The sequence below is a fragment of the Cetorhinus maximus genome, chromosome 1, assembly GCF_964194155.1.
Source record: "Cetorhinus maximus chromosome 1, sCetMax3.hap1.1, whole genome shotgun sequence".
Taxonomy (NCBI): domain Eukaryota; kingdom Metazoa; phylum Chordata; class Chondrichthyes; order Lamniformes; family Cetorhinidae; genus Cetorhinus; species Cetorhinus maximus.
Window position 1 is genome coordinate 28,232,959 of NC_135879.1, and position 19,526 is coordinate 28,252,484.

At 43.6% G+C, this 19,526-nt stretch overlaps 1 protein-coding gene across 3 annotated transcripts in view; it reads right to left on the bottom strand.

The window, feature by feature from the left end:
- LOC144678927 (calnexin-like) overlaps window positions 1–19,526 on the bottom strand; it is a 53,682-nt gene that overhangs the window by 18,604 nt on the left and 15,552 nt on the right. For all 3 annotated transcript variants that reach the window (XM_078539028.1, XM_078539037.1, XM_078539046.1), the window contains exons 6-8: window positions 17,011–17,092; window positions 1,791–1,983; window positions 154–343 (exon numbers count right to left, since the gene is read on the bottom strand). In XM_078539028.1, coding sequence (XP_078395154.1) covers window positions 154–343; window positions 1,791–1,983; window positions 17,011–17,092 — 465 coding nt within the window. The remainder of the gene's footprint in view (window positions 1–153; window positions 344–1,790; window positions 1,984–17,010; window positions 17,093–19,526) is intronic.

Sequence of the window (19,526 nt, forward strand, 5' to 3'; positions counted from 1 at the left end):
GTAACTGTAGAAGTATTCAAAATTATGAAATATATAATACAAGTTCGCATTGATAAAATGCAGAAAAACAGTTTATGACACAATTCCAAACTAAACATCAAAATAAACATTAAATGAAATGATTGCAGAAGAGTCCCTCACAATGGTACTCACCAGTCTTCAGGCTTCTGAGCATCAGGGTCAGGGATCTTTGGTCTTTCATCCCAATCTTCAGGCTTACTGTCATTAGGGTCATCTATTTCTTTAGGTGGATTAATAGGTGGAGTCATATCCTCCAGCAAATTCCCTTTACTAACAACAGTTTGATCAATCAGCATTTCGAAGCTATTATCTGGATTCAGCACTGACAAAGGGTAAAATAAAAGCTGTTTTAATTCAAAGGAGTTGGTAACCTAGGCACATTCAACCGCAATCATGTAATACTCAATGCACATTCTCCTCCCTACCTGCAGTCAATATTTTAGAATCATATGCAAAAAAAGATTGCTTGGGGAATACGTTACAGAAGGGACATAATTTTAGGTATTATTTTCAATATCATATGGTTCAGATATCGAGGTAAAAATATTCAAAGCCATGCCATTTTTGAAATGTATGCATGTTCTGCTGCCAGTGCACATTTTCTGACTTGGCCACAGGGGAAAGCACAAAAACAATCATCTTCAATTTGTCCTTTTTCTTCTGAGGCACAGGAGGTTTCTCCAGGCCATCTCAACTATGCAGTTCAAATCAGAAGCTCATTAAGTATACTTAGTATGCATATCATAAACTAACAAGCCACTTCACCTTTGGGGAAATTTGGAGACACATTAAATGATTTAAGTCCATATTTTTAGGTTGCCAGAATGTATATTCAAAAGCTAGGCTATTATTCTATCGGCCTGCAAAGCATTTATACTTCTTTTTTGTTATTGCGATTATGCACGTGCAGAGCAACAGAACATTCACTGAAACATGGTCTACACAGGAAGCATGAGAAGGTACAATTTCTTAAAACATCATCCAGCGTGTGAAGGACAGTGAATACTGTATCTTTCAGGCTAAATTTCAACTGGAGTGCTGAAGATGTTTCACAGTGGAAAAAGATTTAATCAGTATGGCATGCACAATGAATGGATTACGATTTTGTCACATGGGGCAGAATTTTATGACAGCGGGATTTTACGTTCCTGCTGTCGTCAATGGGATTTATAACGGCCCGCCGCATTTTACGGCCCTGTCTCCGCCGAAATGGGGCCATAAAATTCTGCCCATGTAGAAACTCAACAAATCTTCCCTCAAAGTTTCTGCTGTGTCTTTGTCATCAAATGTTCTCAATTTTGACACAATTATACAACTACAAATGGCAAAAGGAGAATAATTTGCTGAAGCAAAAAGCTAACAAAATGTGAAATTTCAGCAATTCATATGAGAAGGTCAGCTATTCATTATTCTGGGTGATCCTGTTTATTCAAATACATTTAGCACATGTAAATTTGTAAAGGGATCCACATTCATTAAAAGTATAATCCAAGTTTTTATGAATCCAATAAACCAATAGATGCTCTCTGCAACACCTCATTCATATATTTCAGGCAATAAAGTCAATTAGTTAAATAGTTAAGTTTCATTCAGATTTTATTTTTCCCCAAACTTCATGACTAGATGGACTGCTCTGACTATTCAATTTCTAAAATGATCAGAATTTGAATTGTACTATTTTTTGAATATGATCAGACAAGATAGGGGAAAATGGTTATCGAGAAAATATTTAGATAATCAGTGCAAATCAGCAAAACTGTATATAATACCTAGAGTGTACAAATGTGTGATCTTGTCTGTGTAGAACTTCTTTAGATCTACATCAGGGCGTTTGGCATGCTTTTCCTCATAGTCTCCAGTTATAGGGTTCTTGTGTCTGAAGATGAAGTGCAGTTTGTAGTCTTCACCACATTTGTCTGGCCCAAACATAATAGAGTAAGGGGTTTTGTCAAAGAATTTTTCCTGGAGAAGAAAGAACAGTCGATATGTTACAACAGTCACTATTAATATTGCTATCCTACTTCATGTTGACTTAGGGCTCAGCTGGATCAGAGATGACCAATATATTACAAGACCACTGTCAACCTCAGAAAATATTTGTTCAGCACTGGTGTTATGAGATCCAAACTTACCTTAATCAGCAAGCGGGGTCCAGGAACTCAAGTCCTGACAGGCTTTGGGAGTTTTGCACATACGTGGACCGGGAGCAGGCTAAGCATGCACAATCCAGCATTTTGTAGTTCTTTGAGCGGAGGGTGGGCCCAGTGCAGCTGCTCAAAAAGAAAAAGGCACGAGGAGTATCCAGGAGTAGAGCACCATATGGAGAAGAGTCCCTGACAGGGGACAGGGCGAGGTCCCAGTTAAGAAGAGGGAGGAGCAGCGAAAGAGGCTCGAAGCAGAAAAAGGGCTCTGGTTGGCAGGCTAAGTAATGGGGCCCTGGGAAAAGCCCTGAAGATCTAAGTAGGCAGCAGAAGGTTGGTGAATGCGTGCTGCGGCCATTGGGATGAAGATAACCCTTTGGAGCAGTAGTGGCCTGTTCGGCATGGCCGATGAGCTGAAGTTATGCTTGGGAGTTGGTGCTGGGGTGGAGTGGAGACTTGGGAGTTCAGGGAAACAGAGTCTCGGGAGTTGGGATCGAAACCGTGAGGTGGGCCGTTATTGAGATCCTCCGAGTTGGAGCAGCATTTGGAGAGATTTCCAAGGTCAGATCTTCAAAGGTGAAGGCTAGAATTCCTTTTGAAAGAGAGAGTTTCAATGAGGTTAGGTGACTCAGTGGTTACTGACATCTGGGTGGGTTGCTCAAAAATCCATGAAATCTGTGTTGGTCATGTCTGCCATTTATTGTGCAGTGTGGTGTGTTCGACCACAGTTTGCCTGTTAATTCACATGTATCTCATATACTCTAACATTCAAGGTTAATAAAATAGATACTGTAAATTGTTTTATCTTTACTATACAAGGTCAGAAATTTTTTTTTGTTCAAAACCTGTGGAATCTTGTGGCTTTATTTTCTTAACAAGCGTCTTGATTCTCAAACTTTGTCTACTTTAAACAAAGTTACTGATCCCTAACTAGATCGTAACAAGAATTTGGGGGCCTGGTCCAGAATCGTAACATTTAACACTGACCTTCAATACATCAGGAAAAACTAGGCCGTTAAATTGTGAAGTAATAAACACTAAGGGCAGGATTTTACATCCCGCAGGTGGGCACGCACCTGACCCGATCGGGTGTAAAATAGCGTGCGATGACGTCGGGTGAGCGTCCCAATGTCATTGCACACTCGCGCAATATTTCGGTTGCCACGCATGCGAGAGCCAGCAGCGTGCCCGCTGGCAATTAAGAAGCCTATTAAGGCCCTTAATCAATTAATTAAAAGCAACTTTTTGCTGCTGGTCCAACATTATGGTTTGCGGGTGGGCAAATCAGCCAGGTGGCCTTTGGATTTTTTTATGAAATGAGGTTTCCAACAGTAATTAAAAGTAAACATTTTTGGACATCATTTTTAATATCTCCCTGTTCATGTGACTTTGTCACAGACAGGGAGATGTTTCTCTAATTTTTAAAACCTTTATTTCTGTTTCTACAAATCTTCCACTGCCTGCCTTCAGGGAGCTTTTAGTGCGCGCTTCCCCGCGCATGCGCAGACTTCTGCGCTCGTACTCCTGCCCCCACTCCGGCAGCATTGAGGCTCTCAGCGCGCATTTCATGCTGGCTGGCTGTCTGTTAATTGGCCAGCCAGCGTGGAATCGCCGTTGGGTGTTAATCACAGGCGGTGGACTGTTTCCCCATTCAGTGCCGGGCCAGCCCGACAACCAGAAACTCCTGCCTTAACATTTTCAACAGCAACGTTTCAATATTATCATTGTTTCTTTGCAGACTGACCAAACCAGCAATTTATGAGACACTAGCGGGTTGTTTTTCCTCCTCCTCCAGGAACCATGCCCTAAGAGGGTGTTGGCAACCATGGACATCCATTGGATTGGTCCATGATTATGCTTGACAAAGTACTGCAGTGGTTTGCTGTTGCCTTCTGCAGTGTGGCTGACCAGGAAACTCTCCCACTCTTACTGATTTACAGGCTGATAATCAGCCTATTTGGCCGCTTTAAGAATGCGCCTCCCATGGCCATCAAGTCCTGAAGTATGACTTGAACCCGGGAGCTTCTGGCCCAGAGGTAGAGACATTATCAAACAAGATCTCCACGTCGTTTTTCCACAGCTGGCAATTATTATTAAACACAAAATATATGTTATTACTAGAACAAACTTGGAACCAAGATATTCTCATGTTGTAAATACCTCGCTCAAAGGTCAAAACAAATCAGTTCACCGGACTATAATAACGAGAAGTCTAATGTAGAAATAGTGATCCAAGTCTTACAGGGTAGAGAAGATGTTTTTATTGCCAAGTAAAAATATCAGTATCGTTGATTTCAAAGGGCATGGGGAGAAATAAGAATATTGGACAACTGCAAGCAGCCTAGAGGGAGTCATATAACTAGATTCTATGGGCAAAATTTCCTGGTCGGCATGCGGGGGCGGGACCCGCACGCCGACGTGTAAAATGACGCGGGGTGACATCGGACGTGCGTCCCGTCACCCCGCATCATTTAGATTTTCAGTTCGGCGGGCGCGCAGCTGAGTCGGCTGCGTGCCTGCCGAACTGTCAAAGGCCTATCAATTACCTAATTGAGCTCATTGTCAGGGCTGCCCATCCAGTTGGCGGGCAGGCCTGGAACCCAGGCGGGCTTCCGAAAACACATGAAACCTCATCCATGGGCGGAATGAGGTTTCATGAGGGTTTTAAGAATGTTTATTAAGTTTTAACATTCAAGTAATTGACATGTCCCAGCTCATGTGACAGTGTCACATGAGGGGACATGTCAATAATTTTTTTCTTCTCCGTTCAGCAGTTTTTAAAGTTGAAGTGAAATCCCTGAGGCAGCACTTTGCCTCAGTGAGATCTGTGGGCTCCTTCACGCATGTGCGAAAGAGCGCACATACCTGCTCAGGGAATTCCCACACCCACACAGGGAGTGCACAGTGCTTTAATTGGTCTCAATCGGCCCGCCCAAGTAAAATGGCAGTGCGCCCCTGACTGGGGGCGCCGATCGGGAACCCGCCCGCATGCAAACGCGCCCGCACAACCACCCCCGACAAGCAGAAAATTCTGCCCTATAAAGTAAGTGGTGTATACTGTTTCAAAGTTGCAAAGAGAGCTTAACAGAATTAATTTATGGTAATGTGTGTTGAATCTGATGGCACACTGGGGTGGCTGGAAAATAAGTCAGAATTTATTGAAAATAACAATGGCATTTGAATGATGCACCATTATTGTAAATTGGTCAATAACTTGTGGTGAGAAAGAGACACAATGAAATTGCCTCAAGTTGTTGGATGATTTGAGCTACACTGCCATTAGCTATACAAAAACATCTCGCTCTTAAAGCCTTTGTGAGTTTTATGCAATTGCTGTATTTGCACATTAAACCAACCCAAGTAATTCAAGCTTAGTAATTAATAATTTTTAATATCATAATTGTTAATGACTACGATTCAGGCTCTTTGGCTCAGAAAGTGAACAATTGGAAGTCTGGAGTCACAAATCTTCAGAATTGTTGTTGAAGATTTTAAAGTGTCAGACTTAACCTTTTTTCTTTCCCTTTGGAGAAACAACCTCTCTTTTCTTCGTTTCTCTTTCTATACCTGATTTGACATTGAATTCACCCATTCTAATTCAGCCTCCTCCATAGTGCTTTCTGTGTTTCTTTACCAATTCTTAAACCTCACTATTTAAAGAGATACACTGCTGGTTCCATTATTCACCAAGGTGTCAAATGCTCTATGCCTTCGCTGTTGCAGCTATAATCTCACAGTTCCAGCAACTCAAAAAAATTAAGCCGAAAGGTGCAAAACATCTAACTAAACCGGATATGTGCAATGCACTGTTTCAGCAAATTCCAGCTTTATATCCTAATACATTTTATATTGAACAACTGCAGATAGTCAAGATGAGAACACAGTGTAACCAGATCCTACGATAATGGAAATGTATTCCTCAGGCATGATACATGGACCAGAAGGGCACAGTAAATCAGTAAAACTTGATGACAGCACTTTTTGCCAGAATTTCACGATACATTATATGAACAGTGTAGTAATTAAGTCAGGAAGAAGAAGATACAAAAGTAGACTGAATGGTAATTCTGTTGAGTAATTCTCAGGGATGAAAGTGAGTAAAGACAAAAAGGTCTGATTTTTAATATGACAAGGAATCATGAACACATTATAGTGCAAAGTGGCAAAGTCACTGCAGCATGAGGGGCCGAAAATTATGATCTGTAGTGAGATGCTTCTAGGCCACTTCAAATGCATGGGATTATTAGACTTCAAGTAGGTAGAAACGTTAGTTTTCCTTTTGTTTACCTTCTATTACCGTCAAGAGTGTGGACCAAAGTATTTGTATAAATTGACCAAAGTGACCTTAGGATTTCGGCACTCAATGTGTTTACTGCATGTAATAGAGGTCCATACTAACAACAGAACATGATATTGCTGGATTATGTACATATGAAGCATAGGAAAAGACCACGGAGAGGGGGAGGCAGAGGCCAGGAAAACATTTCAAAGTATGTAATTCCATCGTTGAAAATTCTGCCAAAAGAGGGGAATTTCTCATCCCTGAATTCTAAACTGAGCAACACCACCATGCTAGAGAGTAAAATTAGTTGATGAAAGGTCATCGACCCAAAACGTTGGCCTGAATTTGACCAAAATCAGCTGTATGACCCAATGTCAAGGGGATATTCTAGTCAGTGGCACACATGGATGGGTGACTTTCATGAACAAGTGTCACTTGAGGGCTAGTACCTGGGGGAGCCAGGCAATTAAGAGTGGATCATGTCACCTAACATCCACCTGCTGGCACTATTTTTAATGGCACTTGTATAGCATTCGAGCAGGCTGCAGACACAGACTATTAAACAGCTCTGAAGAAGTCATACGGACTCGAAACGTTAACTCTGTCTTTCTCTCCACAGATGCTGTCAGACCTGCTGAGTTTTTCCATGCTGTACTTAGATGGCTGAATGGCCATCTCACCATTCCATCCAAGCAGCATGATACTGCACGTTTACAGTGCCTCAGGGTGACCAGCATAGATGGGCCATGAGACACGAGTGACACTGTGCATATGTGTTTGCAGGAGAAGCACGCTCATAATGCCAGGGAGGGTCAACAGACATTGGAGCATCATTCAATTGTTGAGGACACTGATGGAGGAGGAGGAGGAGGTCAAAGACATTAGATGAGTCACGGCAAGGCAGCTTGTCACTGAGGGAGAGGCAGATATGGAAGCAATAGATAGTCAGTAGAGTGATGGTTATGTTCATCATTCCCTCGACTATTTGAGAGCTGTGGCACCTGTGGGCCTTTAAAGCACACGGAGCTTTAGGGGTTGCCATTAACTAGAAGCTGAACTGGAACAGCCATATAAATACTGTGGCTACAAGTACAGGTCAGATGCTAGGAATTCTGTGGCAACTAACTCACCTCCTGACTCCCCAGAGCCTGTCAGCCATCAACAAGGAACAAATCAGGAGTGTGATGGGATACTCTTCACTTGTCTGGATAAGTACAGCTCCAACAACACAAGAAGCTTGACACCATCCAGGACAAAACAGCCTGCTTGATCAGCACTCCATTCACTACAAACATTCACTCCCTCCACCATCACACACAGTGGCAGCAGTGGGTACCATCTACAAGATGCACTACAGAAACTCAACAATCAACAGCAATTTCCAAACCCACAACCTCTACCACCTAGAAGGGCAAGGACAGCAAATGCATAGGAACACCACCACCTCAAGTTCCCCTCCAAGCCATACACCATCCTGACTTGGAACTATATCATTGTTTCTTCACTGTTGCTGAATCAAAACCTGGGAATTCCTTTCCTAACAGCATTGTGGTTGAACCTACATCACAAGGACTACAATGGTTGAAAAAGGCAGCTCACACCACTTTCACAAGGGCAACTAGGGATGTACAATAATTGCTGCCCTAGCCAATGATGCCCACATCCATTGAATGGATAAAAAGAGCAGGAACACAGATTGGTTGAAGCAAATGATTCAAATAAAGCTCATCTCTCCAGCAGGTTCAACAGTAGATGAGTAAGTGAGAAGGGCTCTGGATACATTGGAAAGTTCAGGATGATGTATGGCTTGGAGGGGAACTTGCAGGTGGCGGTGTTCCCATGCATCTGCTGCCCTTGTCCTTCTAGGTGGTACAGGTTGTGGGTTTGGAAGGTGCAGTCAAACTAACCTTGCTGAGTTGCTGTAGTGCATCGTGTAGATGGCATGTACTGCTGCCAGTGTGTGCGCTGGTGGAGGGAGTGAATATTTAAGGTGGAAAGTTCAGAGGATACACCATCATCTCAGGACACGGTCACTTCATTCCAGTGCACCCTCCACCAGTGTAGATGCAATCACATCAGTGGGCTTTGTTGCACACGTGCAATGGGTGGGACAACTGATGATCAGTGCACAGATGGAGGCAGTGACAGGTGCAATCCCTCTGAGGAGAGGCCCAGTGATTCTCAGCTTCATGCAGATGGCCTCAGGTGTCATCAGCAAAGTGACAGATGTTTCAGCAACAGCTTGTAACTTGAGAACATCTGTCAAGAGTTTCCAGAGGCAGCGTGGTCCTGCGCACAAATGATGGAGTTCATCCATGCCTCGAGTAGTGATATTTATCTGACGTGCATGATGTCCTCCATCGAGTGTGACAAGGAGACACGTGGAACATAGGACTGAGTAAATGCAGAGGGTGTGCGGTGTTGCATGGTCTCATCCATGAGATATATGGAGCAATATGTGTGCAAGATGGACTGGCCATGCATCTCCCCATAGCCAGGTGGTGACACATTGCAGACAATCACAGGAGTGCATGTGGGGTCTGAAAGGGCAAAAGGAAGGGCAGGAAGTCAATGGAGGGCTCTGCTCAACGATCATTGATCACTGAAGATGGATCACTGACAGTGGGATTAATGCTGCATGCTGGTGGGAAGATTGCAGCAGTCCCTGCACTGATATGGGTGGCCCCTAATGTGTCAGGCCCCAGTAGGGCTCAGGTATCCAGAGGACGCAGCCCATAGTCATCTCATGCACCACAGCAAGAAGGCACAGGGACAGCACCCAGAAGAAGCAACTGTAAGCGAATGCGCCAATGCATGAACTAGCACAGTGTTTCGCTGGTTAATTATTTGTTAAATGCAGAGGCTTTAAGGTGTTATGAGAGTCAAATGTCTTGATGTGTAATGTATAATGACTCACATATTTACTTTTGTGCACCAGATGACAGTAGCCCGATGTGGAATTGAATATATTGATGGTCTGTAAAAAGTGAGTAGCTCATGAGCACCTGTGTTGACAGAAGGCCTTGGCATATAGTGCTGACAGATGTAGAGAGATGGTAAGGGCCTCTAATAAAAGTTCAGCAAGGTTCTCTTGGAGAGAACTTCTTGGTTCAGTGGCACTTAATTTTGTGAAGCATCTGATCATCAGAAAGTCAAGTCTCTCCCTGTTTCACAAGTCACTGCCCAGTGAGCCATCTTCATCGGTTGGCAGTTGTTGAAGCACCTCATAGTCATTCTCCTTTGATGTTGCTTGCTCAGCATCTTCCTCTGGCTCCAGTACAAGTCCCCTCTGGAGTGCTAGGTTTAGCTGTGCACAGCAGAGGACAATGATGCAGAATACCCTTGAGGGTGGTAATGCAGGGCACCCCAGACTTAAGAGGCACCCAAACCTCATGTTGGTAGCCCTTGTAGTTATTTTGCAGCAGTTGCATGTATCCTCTGCCTGTGTGTTGGAGTTACACACAGGGGTCAGAAGCCATGTCTTTAAAGGCAGCTTCCCAGAAACCTCCTACTTACAGTGTTTGCAGATGACTTGAACATTCAGGGTGTAAACCCCTTCCTGTTCACAAAGACACCCAGCTGCTCACGAGTACAATGACCCCCTTGCATCAGAGGAAATCCAGTCACGGTCCTGAAGCCAACTGCCCTTTTGGCCCAATCAGTTGGAACTTGATATCTTGGCCAGCTCGACTGTACATGGTTTCCGTGACCTCCTTGTAAAAAAAAGTGATGGGTTGCTAAGAAATGCCACATAGATCTCCAGACATCCCTGAAACAAACCACAGGTGAATGAGTGCCAGCGTCAGCTTTAATACACAAGCATGCATTGTCTGCCACTTCCCAAGACATCAACTCTTGCTTTAGCACGTGCACACAGCTCCACCAACACCACCTTGAAGAGAAGCAGTCAGTCATTGGAGACTTTGATGCTTGGACATCTGTGAAGATGAACCTCTGGAGGTACATGCTTTGTGCTGGGTAGAACCTTCTGTGACCATGAAGCTGCTCTCTTGACCCCATATACCCTCCTCGTTTACAGCCATTACTTCCTCAATCCACTAGAGCACTCCTAGCCACTACACAGTTACTCCATGTGCTGCATCCCCATCTCTGTGCCACTCTCCTCCTCACTGGAGGAGTCAAAGTCTGAAAGCATTGATCCCATAGCCAAATTAAACCACTATAATGAATCTCTTAAGAACCTTCTCCTGCCTGCAGTGGCTGTGAGGACCTGGGGACACCCTTTGTACTTCATTTTGACCCCACCCTTTGCAGTGCCTCCAAACTTGATGTGTTGCTTCCTCAACACACAGCCTGCATACAGATTCAAACTATGGCTACCAGGTTCCCCCACAATTCAACTGCTGCTCAGATCTTACTTCCATTGAGAAGATGAAACTACTTCATGCATCCCATGTGCCATTCATAAAACTGGAAAAAGATAGACGGATATCTGACAATTGGCTGTTCACAACCTTAATCACCAGCCTGCCACTGGTGTATCTACTACTAATCCACTTCACTTGCTGCATCTTACAAAATTGCTCATCGACGGGACAATGCCAGAAAGACAGCTCAACACAGGCCCGAGTCATTTTACCAGTTCCATGGCCATGGGGCATGGAGGCGGAGGCCAGTATAATTCAGCCCGTTAACCATGTTTTTCTTTACATAGATGCTGTCAGATCTGTAAATTGTGTATTTGTTTTATAATATAGTATTTATTTAGTGAATGTGAATTCCCAAAGCCAAGCGATAGCCTCATTTGCTGAATTTAAGGTGATTAGTCTGCCTGTAAAAGGGAGACTCCTTGGTAATTTGCAGCATTGTTTATGTCTCTCTACAGGTGCATAAAGGGTTTGTACTGAGGCCCCAGTGGTAGAGGCTGGTCACACATGGGCCTTGGCCTGTCCTGAACCTGTTTAGCAAGGACCACTCTTGCAGAGGTAGTTCAACCAACAGACTGAGTTTGTCACAAGGAACTTGTTAGTGAATTCCTGTGTTTCCCATTCTTTGGTCCAAAGGATTTCTGCTGATAGACTTTGCTCAGAAAGATTGCCCTATACAGGGACAACAGATCAGTGTTCATGTTGAGCCCCCTGTCAGTACCCAGGCCCCTGGGGAAGCAAATGTTCCTGCCAGCAGACTGAATTCCACGAGAAACTTATGCAACTGAAGAGCCCCCTTGCGGAATCCCAGTGCCCCCAGGAACAGCAGTCTCAACACTAAGCAGCTCTAGTGTTAATGCAACAAGGCATGCCCTTCGTCTTTAACAACTTAATGTTGAGGGCCTGTTAGCTGCTCAACGAAACCTCTTTCTTAAATATAAAATTTACCAACTTGCAGAATCTGCTTCTAACAGCTGTATACATGTTGCACTAAAAGCAAAGCCATATTATCAATAGAAATTCCTCTTTTAAAGGCACTGCACCTCAATATCATGGCATCAAAATGATTTTCCCTTCTCACAACATGTTAGTCTTACCTAGTTTCAATTTCAGTCTCTAGGAGATTTCAATCTCCTAATCAAAAAACAGAATGATAAACAATTTACACATACACAAAAAGTGAAAGGGATGGAGTGTGACCAATGTACAAATAGAGTACCAGTTCTACCAATGAGAGTACGCCATTTGAAATATTTTAAAATTCTATTAAGGTAGACACTTCATTTTCATCTTCAGTCTCAGATAGACGTAAAAGATCCCATGACACTATTTTGAAGAGCAGAGGAGGTCTCCCCAACGTTTAGGCTTATTCCATATAGAATCATAGGGCAGAATTTTACATTCTGTGGGCGGGTGTGCCCCTGACCTGAACGGGCGTAAAATCGCACAAGATGATGTCGGGTGAGCGTCCTGACGTCATTGTGCACTCGAGCAATATTTCATTCGGCGGGCACATGTGGCAGTCGGAAGCATGCCCGCTGACAATCAAGCAGCCAATTAAGCCCATTAACGGCACAATTGTCAGCGATTTTTCGTGGCCCATCCAACCTTACGGTTGGCAGACGGACCAATCAGCCAGGCAGCTTTTACATTTTTGATGAAACTTGATCCAAGGGCAGGATGAAATCTGAGTTTGGAAATAAAATAAAAAGAAATATCTGAGGACAGCATTTTTATGAGATGTGCTTTCAGGTGCTTGATTGTGCTGCATGGACAATTTTTGCAGCTTTTTTGTGCTTTATTTTATTATTTGCAGGTCTGCAGCTTCCCGAGACTGCTATCTGCCTTCAGGGAGCTCAGTGGAAGCGCAGGCGGGTGGCGGGGAATACGCTCTTTCGCGCACAGAGCACAGAAATCTTCCTGAGGCACAGAGCTGCCTCAGGGAGATTATTAAAATTTAAAATGTTCAGAACTTAAACTAAAAAAAAAAATCTAAGACATGTCCCCTCATGTGAAAGTCACATGAGCTGGCACATGTCTATGAATGTTATTAAAAATTTTTATAAAACTTTAAAGACCTTCATGAAACCTCATCCCACCCGTGGATGAGGTTCCATGATAAACGCGAAGGCCGTCGGGGCTCTTCGCCTGCCTGCCAACCTTAAGGTTGGACGCGCAGTTCAGTTTATTGTTTTAATTTATATTTAAATGGCCTTAATAGGCCTTTGACAGTTAGGCAGGTGCGCAGCCGACTCGGGTGCACGCCCGCCGAACTGAAAATCTGAATGACGCGTGGTGACATCAGGATGCATGCCCGACGTCATTGCGCGTCGTTTTACGCATCGGCGAGCAGGCCCCGCCCCCACTCACCAAAAATTCTGGCCATAGATACAAAATTAACTAAAGGATCAAAAAAAGTGTGGTGAAGCCTGTATACCTCCTTCTCGTCTGGAAAAGCAATGGTGCTTCCCTGGGTTAACTAGATAGACCAGATATAAGGTGGTTGTTAAAAGAACCAGATGTGACTTGAAAATCTTTTTGCAAATAAGTAGTTAGGATTTGGAATGATAGGGTGGTGGAAATAGCTTTACTAGTAATCCCCAGCATGTAGAAAGCAGGGGTTCAGAGATGGTAATGCCATTGAATATCAAGGCAAGGTGGCTAGATTCTCTCTTGTTGGAGTCAAGTCATTGCCTGGCATGAATATTACTAGCCACTTATAAGCTCAAGCCTGAACATTGTCCAAATGTTGCTGCATATTGGCATGGACTGCTTCAATATCTGGCAAATGGTACTGGACATTGTGCTATCAGTGAACATCCCACTTCTGGCCTTTTGATGAAGCAGCTAAAGGTGGTTGGTCAGAGGACACTACCCTGAGGAACTCCTGCAGCGATGTCCTGGGACTGAGATGACTGACCTCCAACAACCACAACCATCTTCCTTTGTGCTAGGTAGGACTCCAAATAGTGGAGAGTGTTCCCCGAAGGTTCACCAGGCTGATTCCTGAGAGGAAAGGTTGAGCAGGTTGGGCCTATACTCAGTGGCATTTAGAAGGATGAAAGGTGATCTTATTGAAACACAAGATTTTGAGGGAGCTTGACAGGGTGGGTGCTAGGAGAATGTTTCTTCATATGGGGGAACCTAATACTAGAGGGGTCCTAGGGGGTCTCCCATTTTAGACGGGGATGAGGACAAATTTGTTCTCTGAGGATTGTGGAAGAGAATTCCAAAGACTAAAAGACAGCAGTGGAGGCTGGGTCATTGATTATATTCAAGACTGAGTTAGACAGATTTTAGATTGACAAAGGAGTTCAGGGTTATGCGGGACAGGCAGAAAGATGGAATTAAGGCCACAATCAGATCAGCCACGATCTCATCAAATGGAGGAGCAGGCTCAATGGGCTGATTGGCCCACTTTTGCTCCCATTTCTTATGATGGGGTGGTAATTGGCCAGAATGAATTTGTCCTGCTTTTTGTGGACAGGACACACTGCGGCAATTTTCTACATTGTTGGCTAGATGCCAGTGTTGTAGCTGTGCTGTAACAACTAGGCTGGTGCATGGATAGTCTGCAGCCAAAGAGTTCAGTACGATTGCTGGGATATTGTCAGTGCTCATAGCCTATGCAGCAGCCAGTATCTTCAGTAGTTTCTTGATATCACATCGAGTGAATTGAATTGGCTGAAAATTGGCTTGTGTGGCGCTCAGGAGGAGGCCAAGATGGACCATTCATTTGGCACCTCTGGCTGAAGATGACTGCAAATGCCGGAGCCTTGTCTTTTGCACTGATGTGCTGGGCTCCCCCATCATTGAGGATGAGCATATTTGTGGAGCCTCATCCTCTTGCTAGTTGTTTAACTGCCCATCACCATTCATGACTGGATGTGGCAGGATTGCAGAGCTTTGTTGTGATCCATTGGTTGTGGGATCATTTAGCTCTGTCTATTGCATGCTGCTTCTGCAGTTTGTCATGAAAGTAGTTCTGTGTTGTAGCTTAACCAGGTTGAGACCTCATTTTTTAGGTATGCCTGGTGCTACTCCTGACATGCCGTCCTGCATTATTCATTGAACCAGGATTGATCTATCCCACTTAGCAGTGGCAGTACAACACAATGGAGTGTATACTCAGTGTCAAGATGGGACTGGTCTTCACAAGGACTATGCGGTCACTACTCCTACTTACATCATCATGGACAGATGCATTTGCAACAGGTGGGTTGGCAAGGACAAGCTTGAATAGGCTTTTCCCTCTTGTTGGTTCCTTCACCACGTGCCGCAGGCTGAGTCCGACAAATTTGTTCTTCAGGACTTGGCCAGTTTGGTCAGTAGTGGTGCTGGAGGGCCACTCTTAGTGATGGTCATTGAAGTCCCTTACCCACGTACATTCTATGCCCTTACCACCCTCAGTGCTTCTGCCAAGTGGTGCTCAACATGGTGATGGATACAGGGGTGGTGCCAGAGGACTGCAAATGTTACACCCTTGTTCCACAAAGGGACGAAGGATTAACCTGGCAAATAGCGGAATAAGAAGGAAACCTCCTACTGATTATCACCTGCTACCCTCCCTCATCCAAGGATGATTCAGAGATTGTGGTCAGCACCTCACCAATTTCCACCCTTCCTTCCTTCCTTCCACAACCTAGAAAGCATCACATCCAGATCAGGTGACTTATCCAGTTTAAGTAGTGATGAAAACAGTTTCATTTATATTTTAGTTATACCTCTCTTTTTAATTGCATCCAGTATCTCAACAACTTATTTGTTGACCATAGCTATGGCAAAAGACTTTTCTTAGTAAACACCGATGTACAGTGCTCACTTAGTATCTCGAGGCATGCCTTTTATCTTCACCAATAGGTCTCCATTTTGTTTGCCAACCAATTTCACTGCTCCTCTGACAACCCTTAAAATTGCATTCCTTTTCAAATGAGCCACAAATCTTGTTCTTGTATTGGCCCTTTGCCTTATCTTATTTCCTTTTACATTTCTCTCTGTACTTCTATATTCAGCCTGATTTTCCTTTGTATTATCCACTTTAGCCAATAATCAATCTGTTGGGTTAATGCAAAGGCAAGGAATGCATCATGGTACAAAGTCAGCATCAACAGAATTAAACAGAATCTGACAAAATACAGATACATCACTGATGAGATAAAATTTGGAATACTGCATGTACCATTAATAACACTACCTTCAAATAACAATATCAATGCTAAAGAGGGTTCAGAAAGAACCAGTACAACCTTCTTCATTAACTGTCTTTCCTAATTACTATCCAAAGGCACCACAAGTTTTTGTACAGGGCATCGGTTGTACATTTTTTTACTTTTTCATGGGATGTAGGGCATCGCTATAAGGCCAGCATTTGTTGCCCATCCCTAACTGTTCTTGAACTGAGTGGCTTGTTGGGCCATTTCAGAGGACAGTTAGGAGTCAACCATGTTGCTATGGGTCAGGAGTCACGTGCAGGCCAGACCAGATAAGGACATATGTGAACCAGATGGTTTTTTTCCCCAACAATTAACAGTTGTCATGGTCACCACTACTAAGACCAATTTTCAATTCCATATTTTTATTAATTGAATTTAAATTCCACCAGCTACCATGAGTATTAGCCTGGGCCCCTGATTTGCTAGTCCTGTGATTCCTGTGACACTACCACTATGCCACCATCTCCCTCCACCTGTCCTTACCCATGTCCTTTCTGTACTTAATTTTGAGTACCATTTTGAAAATGCAAGATATTATATGAAGTCTACATGCACTGCCTATAACATTGGCCAGATTGGGCAAGGACAACAGGTTTCCTTCTTTATCGATACCAGCTTTTTATTACCTATTTATTTATTTTAACTGAATTCAAAATCTCAAACTGCAATCGTGGATTACTTATCCAATATAATCTCAGCATTTTACTCTTGGGTTAATCTCAGCCCCAGCGTGGGAGGAAAAGGATGCTGAAAGATGAAAAACTGAATGTCAAGCTATGGTTCCTGCTGGTCACCATTAACTAGTGACCTTGTTGAAAAGTGCACATTGATGTCAGGAGAGGAGGGGGTAGACTCGACTGTGATGCTGCTCATCAATCACCATTTTAAGCACGGGCAGGAACAAGATAGCCACTGATACAATGCAAGTGGGAAAAAAGCCCTTCTGAAATTGATTGAATACTTACTAGCTTCAGGTCATCGGTATGTGAGAGCAACTTTAGGTATGCACCACCGCAGTCAATGCCATTTTGGAAATTCACTTCATACCTGAAAAACAAGTACATAGAACATTCTGCATATAGTCGGCCATCTCCTTCTGACATTTCATCAGGTTGCTAAACCAGAAAACTCTGATTCTGACCCTTTATTTCATGGTTTTGGCAAACATTTCTGTTGGATAAATAAATCATGTTAAATTTTGTTGTGGAGCAAGCACACCCAAAGCTACAGGGTGGTAAGTCAAGAGTGAAGATTAGAGCATGCTTGACTTTTTCCTCAATTCTGTTCCTGGTGGTCAAGCCCTGTCCCCATTTCTGTTACATTCTACTTATCAGTTTCTGTTGCTGTCATTTACTTTCCAGTTCTAGGCAGCAACAGCTTCTGCCATCAGGTACCCAGACCACTCTCCTCCAGCTTCCTGTGAGAGTTATGACCGAGAAGGAGTGAAGTGACTGCCCCAACCTCCTCGGTTGATCACAACAAAGGTTTAAGTTTTTTTTCACGAATATTTGCCTTTCACAAATCTGAATGTATTTAACTATTTAAGCTGTGAGCAATAAGGGGCCATTCAAACAAGATTTTCTTGAGTCAAAGAAGAGCAAGTTTATTAGCCACTAAACCCAAGAAAAAGATGAAAAATGTGAAGTCAAGAAGGGTGAGGGGGCGAGGCAGAGGGCACACGCAGGAGAGAGGCAGGGAGAGGGCGCGTGCGCGGGAGATCCTGTTTTCTCTGCTGAAGACTTTCCTGACACCACCAGTGTCACTCACAATCTTTCTCAAGTGGCTGTGGAGCTTTGCCTTGAAATACTTCGGCCATTCTCTATTTTGAAGAGGTTTTGGGTGTGTCTGTCTGTGGCAGCCACCATTTCAATATCCAGTACTTCGAATTTTTAATGACCCTTCCTTAGAGAGTTATGAGTTTCGATGGGTATCTGGATTTTAAGAAATGTGTCTCTGTTCACGCTCCTGAGTGATATGTTTGTTTCTCACCTTCACCTTGGAGCGTGGCCTTGCATTGTTAAGCAGTTTGCTCTATCTCAAGTTCAAATTACAAAATTTCCAGTCAGTTGAAAGACCATATTTTCAAAAATAAAAAAGGGCACAGACTTGACACCTCCCCATCACATAAAAAATGAAATGAGATTCATTCTCGTTTCATTACTAAGTATAAAAACACAAGCTACAAAAAAATGAAACACAATCACTTCCATTAACTCTCTTAGCTTCAATCTGGATTAACCCATCAGCTCTAACTGAGTCTCTTAAGTTTGGACAGGGCGTCCGCAATCCCATTCGATTTCCCTGTAATGTGGGTGATTTTTTTCTTAGGTGCCATGGTAAGAGAAACAAACTCCAACAGAATAACATTGTTTTAAAAGTTCTAAATTTTCTCCACAAATGTTGTAGTCAGTATAGACTGTGATCTCCCTGTATCCATTTTGGACATACATCTGTGTTTGAGAGCCAGTAATAAACATAGGGTTTCTTTTACTACTGTGGAACACAGTTTCTGATGTTTGCTCAGTTTTTTTGGAGAACTATCTGATTGGTTTCTCTATTCCTGATTCGTACTCCTGAGGAGGACAGCCCCTACCTAGTGGTCACTAGCATCGATGGCTACTTTAAATGCTTGGTTAAAGTCTGGAGCTGCTAGTACTCGTTCATTTATTAAAGCGGATTTCAGCTTCGAAAGCTTGACATTTCTTAGTCCATACTAGTTTTGTTTTTTTCTGCAGTAGGTCTATAGGCAGGACAGCTAAAGTGCTGAAGTTTGGGATGAACTTGCAGAAGAACCCACGCATCCCTAAAAATCTCATGATTTCCCCTTTTGTTGCGAGAATAGGAAAGTGTACTACTGCTTGTACCTTTGCAGCTCTGGGCAGTACTTGTCCTTGACCCACCACATGTCCTAGGTAGGTCACCTGTGCCTTAGTGAACTCGCTCTTTGCGAGATTGATCACAAGGTCAGCTGAATAATTTCTGGAAGAGGGCTTCCAGTTGTTCGGAGTTTCCCAGATGTCATTGTACACTAGGTGGTTGTCAAGGTACACTACACAAATGGACAAGCCTGTGACTACCTGGTTCATCAGCCTTTGAAAGGTGGCTGGGGCATTTCTGAGCCCAAATGGCATGACTCGACACTGATATAACCCATCTGGAGCCAGAATGCAGAGATTTTCTTTGCGCAAACAGTCAAGGGAACCTGTCAGCGTCCCCGGAATAAATCTATTTTTGTAATGTAGACTGCATTCCCTACCCTATCTGTGCAGTTTTCCAGGTGGGGAATAGGGTAGGAGGTAGCTCTGGTCACTGCATTTACCTTTCGGTAGTCATTGCAGAGCCATTCAGCTTGAGCATGAGCACTTCTCCCTCCAAATCATCCTGTTTCTCTCATCCTGTAGGTCCATTGTTCTTGGACAGACCGTCACCTGCTTTGTCCCCTTCTTGGCTGTGATTTTGCTGACATGACACAGTCTTTCCT